Source organism: Durio zibethinus, chromosome 11 (assembly GCF_047325235.1).
Source record: "Durio zibethinus cultivar Kanyao isolate XHJ-2024 chromosome 11, ASM4732523v1, whole genome shotgun sequence".
Lineage (NCBI taxonomy): Eukaryota > Viridiplantae > Streptophyta > Magnoliopsida > Malvales > Malvaceae > Durio > Durio zibethinus.
The window spans coordinates 21007169-21017003 of NC_143172.1; the positions used below are offsets into that span (position 1 = coordinate 21007169).

A 9835-nucleotide genomic window follows, 5' to 3' on the forward strand; every position below is an offset into this window, starting at 1 on the left:
AAAAAAAAATGATATGGTAATGCCACCACTTTTTAAATGATCAGTTGACTGATTTAACTTAACTTCCATGGTTGTCTTCGGAAAACTATCAACCTTTGACTTCATCTTAATTTTCTTATTAAGCTTGAGTGATTTATCTTAATTTTTCAAAATGAGCTTAAATTAAGAGCTCATTTTACTGTATAGGGGTTAAAGTCCACCGTTTTTGTGCTACTTGGGCTATATATAATATATTCCGGCTCTGTCATGTTCTTTTTTTTTTTTTTTAATTATCAATGTAGCCTTGTATTAATTCTTTCTTAATAAAATTTAATATTGCTCTAAAAATGTTAATGAAAATTTAAAAATTTTATAGGCGGTGTACGAAATAATAATTAATTTATGAATTCTAATTGGGTTTAGGTTCTATGAAGTCCATAATTGATTGTAAGTACTTCATATCTTACCATGTTGCTATGTTGACATTCAATTAATTTCTGTATAAAAATGCTCAAGTAGGGAAAAGCCTTTTTAAGTCGCATAAGGAACGTATTATACTAGTTCAAAGTGGCAAGGGAGAAATTAGTAATTACAAACTCTCTCTTTTCTTTATTATTTCTTATATATTTTCTTGCTCTTGTATTGTATCCTTCAAGAGTAGTATTACACAACTCAGAGTAATAATCAAACCAGAAAATAAAAAAATATATACAGGGGCAGACAGGAACATGTAAATAGCCTGCCTAGCTAGGCCTTCTTGGTAATTATCCAAACCTCCCATCCCATTTTCAATATTTATATACATATATACAGTGTCAAATAGAAGTAGCTTTTGAAGAAGAGAGGAAAGAGAGATATGGAAAAAGAGTATCCACATGATCTTTACAAGGAGTGCTTGAGAAACCATGCAGCCAGCCTAGGCAGCTACGCCACCGATGGCTGCGGTGAGTTCACCCTTGACAAAACCTATCCTTCAACCCTACAATGCGCTGCATGCGGTTGCCACCGCAATTTCCACCGCAAAGTCAGCCATTGCAGCAGCAGCAGGAGTCGTGGGGATCCAGAAAACACCGTAGAACTGATTGCTTATGGAGATGGTGGCGGCAGCGGAGGAAAGGGGCCAGTTACGGTGGAGTCAACCAAGGCAGCAGACAGAAGCGGGAAGAAGCGGTTTCGGACGAAATTCACGACGGAACAGAAGGAGAAGATGTTGGGATTTGCTGAAAAGTTGGGGTGGAAGCTGCAAAGGAGAGACGAGGAAGATGAGGTAGAGAAGTTTTGTAGAGCAATCGGGGTGAGTAGGCAAGTCTTCAAGGTGTGGATGCATAACCATAAGAACTCTTCCTCCGCTTCGTCTGTGTCTACTTACAATGCATCTTCTCTTACAACTCAATAGAGAAATCCGGGATCTCATACTTAATTTTCTCTTTCTTTTTGTAATTTATGTTAATCCTCTTTCTTCATTTTGGTTCATGTTGGGTTATATCCTTTTTTTTTCTAGAAAGTAAACCATTATATTAATATATTTGTTTTTCAGTTTCTTAAAGGTATATAATTTGTGACCATTCGCATTTCCCAAAATATTTGGTCGGAAGATTAATCCAATGGATTATAACTTTCTCGATCTATATCAACTGCTGTTCCTATATCTAAAATTTATATTGCTTTAATAAGAACCAGCGATTGTTTCTCCTGTTGCTCCCTCGCTGCCCCTCTCCTCGTGTTAAAAATACAAAAGAAAACCGATAAAAATGAATTAAAATAAAAAGATCTACTGCATATAATCCTAGCATGTTCCACTATACAATATTCACCTAAGTGTTAAACGAAAGTGTTAAAGATGTCAAGTTAAGGTTCACCGTGTGGGAGAGTTCATGAGCAGGGATAGCAATCCAAGCAGGTATGCTCAACTAGTGATGGTCAAGTTAGGATGGAAGTGTGTGTGTCGGTTGTTGATGTGATCCTTCAAGTGCAAATAATCCTTGCCTGCAAAGCAAGCAAGTGGTTAGAAGGGCACTAGAGGTGGTCTTCTAGCGCACACTATGACATTCAGGTCGAATCGGAAGATAAGGCATTGAAGGCATTGAACGTATGATATGGTAAGGAAAAGCATGGTAAGGTGATATAAATAGACTTAGGGTAAAGTCTAGAGAGAGAGGTGTAGTTCTAAAGAAATAGAGTTTAGCCATCCAAATGATGGTGAAAAGTCCTCCATGCTTTGAATAATGCCCTTGTCTATAGAGAAATAGGTTGTTGGATGAACACAGCCCTCTTTTTGAAAACCAACAAGGGCTATGTAAAGGGGCAGCATCAAGTGATCAAGGGACTTGTTTCAAGAAACAACATAGAATGGAATATGTGAAGCATTTAGCTAGCCTGACAATTAAATCAGAGTTCTTGACAGGTTGGGTTCCCTCTAGAAAGGGGCTTCATAGCTAACCCCAAGCACAAGCTACTTATTTTGACTAATTCTTTTTTTATTATCAAATCTAGAGTATGAACATTTGTTCAATTGATGGTATGGTGGATAAAAGGTAATTAGTGGCCAACTAGCAGCCTTTAGCCAAAAAGGCATAATAAAATAGTGACATGAAATGGAAGGGCTTGAAAGCAAGAAAGGTTCTGAAGTGAAGCCCTTTGGACCCAATACTATCTATGTTAAGGGACTGGTTACATGAAACCATATGTCATAAGGAATAACTCATTCTAGTACCGCTACCACTTCGAGTACAAGAAGAAAGCCTGATAAAAATGATTAATCATCTGGGAATACCTAAACTGGAAGGGAAGATAGACCTTAGATGTCGAAGCTATTGACTATTGGTATTGGCTTTAATGTCAGCAAAGTAAAGCAATCAAAAATCAAGAACGATAAAAACATTGACACTTTTTCTTTTATAGGGAGCAATGTAACCAAGCCCAAAGGCCCAATGTACAAAACAAATTATCTGAAATCTCCTCCAACTAAAAAGATTTTGAAAAGCTAAGCTATAGTATCATGAAGGGCAAGTAGGTGAAGTATGTCATGAGTCAGCTACTCACTTTTGACTTTCATAGATTAGAGATTGGACCATCTGGATTGGAATGGATAGGTGAATTCACCCAGAAATGCTAGCACTTCATCATCTTCTATTGAAGGTTGGGGCTAAAAACAAAAAAGCAAGAAAACTAGAGCATTGATTTGCTATAGATTTGATCTCCCCTTTTCTCTTTAGAACACAATCTTATCGCTAAAGTCCTCCTCAAGCCTTGTGTCAGTAGAAAGTCAAAGCAAGGGAACCGATTGATCTACAACTTCATGGCATTTAAGCAATGGCTTTGGCAACAAGATAATCTAATTTAAGCAATGTTCAGATTTTGATGTTAAGACTGGTACAATGGGTGAAAAATTTTAGAAGTAAGGTAAGAGTCTCCCTTTTTTATAGCTTGGAAAACTACTCAAGACTTTAACTGATGCGTGAGCTTGACCAATTTGCTTTATGCTTACTTCGATACCGAATCAAAGACTTTATTTTTACTAAAAATTTGTAAAGAAAGTAATCAAACAAGAAAGAATGGAATATGTTAAACATTTGGTACATGAAAAAGGTTTGATGTGCCCTAGCCATTTGAGATGAAGAATGATACTAGGTGAATGGAATGGTTCTAGAGATAGATGCTAGCCAGTTCCCATTCATCTAGTTCTTTTTATGAAGGTTCAATGCTAGGGCTTGAGTTTAAGTTGTAGTTACATTCCATGCATAGGATGTTTTAAATTACGGGTTTGATACATTTCTAGTGGAGTTGTACATTCCAATAAAGTCTTTCCTTTATATAAAAGACAAGGTTTCAGTGAACATAATCTAAGCTCCCAACTCCATGAATTTTTCATGGTTACTTTTAACCCAGCTTTCAAGTTAGCTTGGGATGGAAGGCTGTGAAATAGATGAAATCAAATGCTAAATTAGAGACAATAGATCTAGTATCTCTTATAAAGTAAAAAAAAAAAAGCCAAGAAAGTCGAAGGAGAAAAGAACCACTATTTAGTTTAGATCCAATTAGAATGGGCATACACTTTCTTAGGTCTAACTAAGATCTAAATTAAGAGTAAAGAAATGCCCTCATCATTTTGACCTTTGGGTTATATACCATAATGTTATATATTCATTTTCTGTGTTTAAATCTTTAACTTTGGTATGGTAAACAAGATGTAATATTACTTTCTTTACCCTTACATATGGATCTAAGAGAAGAATGGATTACTATACCCATGTTGTATTAAAAACTATTTATGTTTTATAGAGAATAGTGAAAGAGAGAGAGATAAGACATAGTTTTTATGATCAATTTACAATTATAGTCAGTGAGTGAATGCACTTTAGGTAAGGGGCACGATCAAACAATATCTTTTAGAGAGATAGATGAGAGCCCTTGATAAGAAGGGCCTTGTAGGATATCATACTTAATAAGAAAAACATAGCAAGTGGACCTAGGGTAGGATGTATAAGTGGATAGCTTCTTATGCATCTAGCAAGGCTTCGAAGGTTAAGCCCTTAGGCGGTGGTTGCTAAACTCCTAATTGTCCAGACAATCTAACTAAACCCCTATATTAATACTAAACCAGTGAATGAACTTTGGGTAAGGTTCACCATTGAATTACTCTTTAATGCAAGAGTGATAAGGGAGTTCTCAGTTAGCCAACACCTCTACAAGCTCCAATTTCTAATCTACTTCGATCACCTCTATAAGATTAGGTGCCTACTAGAGTTAATCCTTAATCGAATCCCATAAATTAAAAGAAAACCTTTCCCAAGACATACGAACATTCCTTAAAAATAGCTCTTCTACTTAAAAATAGAAACACAATGTTTCAAGTATGGTATGAAATCTTTATAATATATATATTGAAAAGGCTAAAGGGTTAGAAAATAAAGGAAAAAGGATGATCACGAAATCTAACACACCTTGAATAATAATTTTAAGCACTTTTTTTTTCTTTTACTGTGAGTACATACATCAATTATCATTCATGAACATCCTAATAGACTAAAGCTATATTGATATCCATATAAGAGTCAAAAGCTGACCTTACTGCATTTCCAATCCACAAGTAAAGCATCGAATGAACACTAAAAAAAGTGGAAATATCCTCATAAACTATAATAAAAGGTTTCCTCACCCTTAAAACTTTTAACTCATCATATGGCTATGCTTATATATGAGAACTTATGTACATACAATCATGAAAGAGTATTTCAAGATTGAATTCATTTGTCTTTCCTTCTGATTTACCCTTAGAGGGTCATGTATAGGTCACATTTTAGAAAGGCCAAATGAAGTCTTTCACTTACTTGTGTGAGCCCTCTTTTCACTATGTTCTTCTTTTAGTACTTTTCATTAGCAATGAGATAACCACTCAGGTAAGTTTATCTTCAAACCATGAAATTAGTGATGTAAAAAGATAGAAAATGGCCTAGGTGTAGCTTGTTGGGCCAATAATAGGCTGGCTAGGCTCTAGTTGAAACCATCCCTAACATTCATTCCCTTTTGATTGAAAGTAGGAATTGGTTTCAATCCTTTTCGTTGAATAACACTAGACTTGGCATTTGAGGAGCATGCGTCTTTGTATGATGAAAGATTTTACAACTATTCCCTTTTTGTAAGCATCCATTTAATCACATCATGCTTTAATCATAGATTTTAAGCAATGAAAGGTGTGTGACTACCCTTTTACTATGTTCAATAGGTATACGCTTTTCTTCTATATGATTTTGTTATTAAATACATCCATTCCTTGATGATGTTTAAGTATTCATTATTCCAAGTTAAGTTTAAAAGCTTATTTTTAATATTCTTGTTGCCTTCAGAGGTAATCTTTAGTTTTGCATTTACATATAAGGATGATGAAGCTGTTGCTTTCTGTTCATATGCTTAAAGGACAAACATTCTAAGTTGTTGTTTGGTGATGTTCTAGTCATTTGGTAGGCTTACTCCTTTTTTTGAGACATTAAGTAAAACTTTTGGTGACTTTACTTGGACATTTGCTATCACAAAGAGATGTACTACCAATTTTACTACAATTTATGATTGCTATAGGCAATCACTTTGAGGTTTGGTCTGCCAAATTTTTTACATGAAATGGTGGTACACCACTTTATGCTTTATAATGATGAAAGTGCCTTTTTCTAAACCTTGGCTTCCTTGATGACTTAGTTTTATTTGAACTAGTCATGTGAAGAAAGCTTTGTGTTGACTTATCTTTGTGCTTGGACTTTGCTACCTTTATCTTAATCATTTTGTCACCTCTTCGTTTGGTGAGTGATCATTTTTTGGTTTAAGTAAGTGGCCAAGTGTTAATGTTGTTGTGGGTGGTCGAACTTTGGAATAAATGTTGAGTTAGGTTATTGGCTTATACCATGTTCTCTTATATATCGAGGTAAGTAAACTTCTTTTGTATTCTCATATTATGGTTATGCCTTATTTTCTTTTGTTAGCTTGATCTTTACCTTGATTAGCTTTTTATTAGGAAGACCTTATGTTCGTAGATCCGGTAGTTTAAAACACGATAAAATGACACAACATAATGATACGACACAAACACGATATGAAAAAAAGATACAAAGGTGACATGATTTAAAATTTTAACAATAACTATATATGAATTTAACAAAACTAAAAAAATGTATTTCATGTTTTCATGTTGACAAAAATTATAACACATAATTTTTGTGTAAAACACAACATGCATATACAAATTTTAATATTTTAAATGACACGAATAGCCAAGTTTATAAGTTGGGTTCATTACTTCCATTTTGTACATCAAACTATTGCTTTTTCATAAGAAACCTAACTTTATGGCTGTGTATTGTTATATGAAGTCCTTTGTTGTGTTTTCCATAGAGATTTAATTCTTATTATGGGCATACTACTTTCTTCACCTTGTATGAGCTTTGTAGCTCATATTTATTGTTACGATACTTTTTGTGTCCATCATTGTTAAGTTCATCCTTCGTTTGTTGCACTTTAGGTGGTTGCTTGAATGTTCACTTTTAGTGATAGCGCACCACTTATCTTACTACTACAATGCTTTTAGTTAGTTTACTTGACACTTTTAATGTTCAAGAAAAGCTCCTTATGTTGGCAAGTGCTTGCCTTTATAACTTAGGGTGGCCTAGCTTTTAACACTTTATAAAAGGATTTAAGTCATTTGAGATTGATATCTATCCCTTTTATTACTATTTTTTGGAGTGATGAGAATATGATTTTAAAGTGGCCATTACATAAGCCATTTCAAGCTGGAGTTGTTGATTATTTTGCTTTACTAATCCCTCTTGCTTGTTGTGCCTTTTGTAGAGAAGTATATGGTCTTGCTTGCATTTTTTTAGTGAAGATGTAGTATATTTCTTTTTGTGACTTAATTTTTATTTAATTATTCAATAAAGCTTTTGTTGAGTTTTCCCTTATGTTGACTTTTTACCTTGATACTTCTTATGTTGAAGCTTTTTCCTTTAAGATTATTTTATCCCTTTCTTTCATTTTAGTCTTCGATGCAAGACTTGGTATTAATGGATTATGGTGGGAGAAGTTTTGTTAGTGATGGCTTTTGACATGTTTGGAGAATGTGGGTAGCACCTATGGGTGAAGTTAACTTTTTCATCTTTTGGCAACCTAAGTTTCTTGACTTTGGGCAATGCTTAACCTTTGTCATCAAGTGGTGGCCTTGTTGCTTTAGGTAAGGTTTTTTTCGACTCGGGCTTAAGGCCATTATATTTCTTTTAGATGTTGAGACTTTAGTTTCATCTTTAGGTAAACCGTTACTTTATTATTGGTTTGGCAAGACCAAGTGAAAGTCTTTATGCAAAAGCTTTTTAAGAGAGTTCAGTTAAAGCCTTTTTACGAGACTTCGAACAGAGCCTTTTTAGGGTAAGAATTTTTCACTTCCTTTGTTTGCATTGAATTTTGCATGAGGCTTTGATGTTGAACATTTTGGTGTTTGATTTCTCAACATCTGTTGCTCTGAATACTTGTATTTGATACATAACTTGCTGGTAATTAAGTATTGTTGAGTAAGATTTGGATTTGACATCAAGCAACTCCTTATTAGGAACATCAAGTAAAGCCTTTTTCTTAAGTACATTGCACTTGGTTTTTCCATACAACTCAATGTCCTAAGCTTTTGTTTGTTTTGCCTTTGTACTTAAAGCCATTTAACTTTGGCTAAATTTTTTTCTTATTAAAGTCAGGTAGGCTTCTTTGAACAAGACTAGGTATGCTCTCAAGAAGGTTAATAAGGTAAAGCTTTGAGCATAATAATCAGGTGAAACTTACCTCAAGTGGTCGAGTAAGCTTGTTCAAGGGTAATTGGGCGATGCCTTACATGTGGGATATCAAGCATGTTGGTGTATGACTTAAGACCAATTAGATTGGTTATGGGATACATGTCATATTAAGCATTGTTTTTATTAACTAAGGCATTATTTGTTTACAAGTTTGTTTATGCTTAGTTTTATGCATAAGAGGTTGTAAGCTTGAAATTATGCCCTTAATAATATAGGTTTCAAAAAGCTATGGACACTAAAATCATTTTTAGGCTTTGAAAATTTTTGACAAATTAGAATTATTGTGATACTTATGCGTCAAAGTTGATTTTGAAACCCTTCAGAGAAATTCTACTTCAATATTTGCTGTTGCTTGATTTTAAGCTTAAAAATAAATACTTAAAATTATTAAACAAACATTACATGTTGGAAAAAGCATTCAATTCCTTTCTTTTGATAAATTATAATCTCAAATATGATCAGTATTTAATAAGATATGATTGAAATATGAAACATATCCTAAAATCTAACATACCTTTAGCGTTTTTAGCATATCTTGTAAAACACATTGAATTTTTTATTGCAACTAGTTTCATTAGAATCTAGACTCTTTAAGTTTTTCAACTAAGGGTGTAGTTGATCAAGTTCGAGTTGATACAATTTAAGCTCAAGCTTGAGCTTGATTCGAAATTCTAGACTCAAAACTCAGCTCAAACTCGATTGAGTTCTATTTATTTAGCTCAAGCTCGATTCGAGATAAAAATAGAGCTACTAAAACTCGCTCGATTATGCTTGATTAACATGTAAAAATAAGCTTGATTATTTATGCTTAAGCTCGAGTTTAAGTTCAAGATATTTTATTAATTAAAATAATTAAAATATATTAAAATATAAAAATTCGATTAGGCTCGCGAACTACTCAAGCCCAGTATAAAAATATTAAAACTCATTTTGATCGATAAGTTGAGCTACTTGAGCTTAACTCGATAATAACCAAATCAAATTCAAATTTTATTCGAGTTAAAACTGAGTAGCTTGTGAGTGCTAATGTATCATTTACGTCCTTATTTCCAAAAATATAAAGATGACTCAATTCCAACATTAGACAAGAAAAGTTATATTCATTTGAAGTTAGGCTTCTGATTTTAGAATTAGAGTGTAGCTAGACAATCACGAGTATTGATAAGCCATTTTAGTTTTTGTTGAATTTCATGATTAATTTTATATTTTGGGGATTTATCCTCCAAAAATAATATTGCCAACTAACATTTGACTTTTTGGGGCATAAATAATTGAAATAAATCTCATATGAAGATAAGTTGGGTAATAAATGTGATATTTCTTAAATATATATATATATATATCTCTTAATAATTAATCCCTACAAATAGCCCTCTCATCTAATAAAGTCCAATGTTTGTCTCCAACACTCAACCCTTTAATCTAAATAACCTCATCTAGTTCATCATTCAAAACATCTCAAGCATTTCTTTTTTTCTTGTTTAAGAAACTTAATTCTAAACCTTTCTCAAGTTTTTCCCAAAGTCCTATAGTAT

At 33.4% G+C, this 9835-nt stretch overlaps 1 protein-coding gene across 1 annotated transcript; it reads left to right on the forward strand.

Moving 5' to 3' along the window:
• Window positions 1–637: 637 nt before the first annotated feature.
• LOC111291456 (zinc-finger homeodomain protein 11-like) lies at window positions 638–1549 on the forward strand. The gene has a single exon (XM_022883228.2). It carries the CDS (start codon window positions 836–838, stop codon window positions 1373–1375), a length of 540 nt encoding a protein of 179 aa, XP_022738963.1. The 5' UTR covers window positions 638–835; the 3' UTR covers window positions 1376–1549.
• Window positions 1550–9835: the final 8286 nt, after the last annotated feature.

What these genes read in the sequence shown, in the direction of transcription:
- LOC111291456 (XM_022883228.2), top strand. Translation starts at nt 836, where the DNA reads ATGGAAAAAGAGTATCCACATGATCTTTACAAGGAGTGCTTGAGAAAC.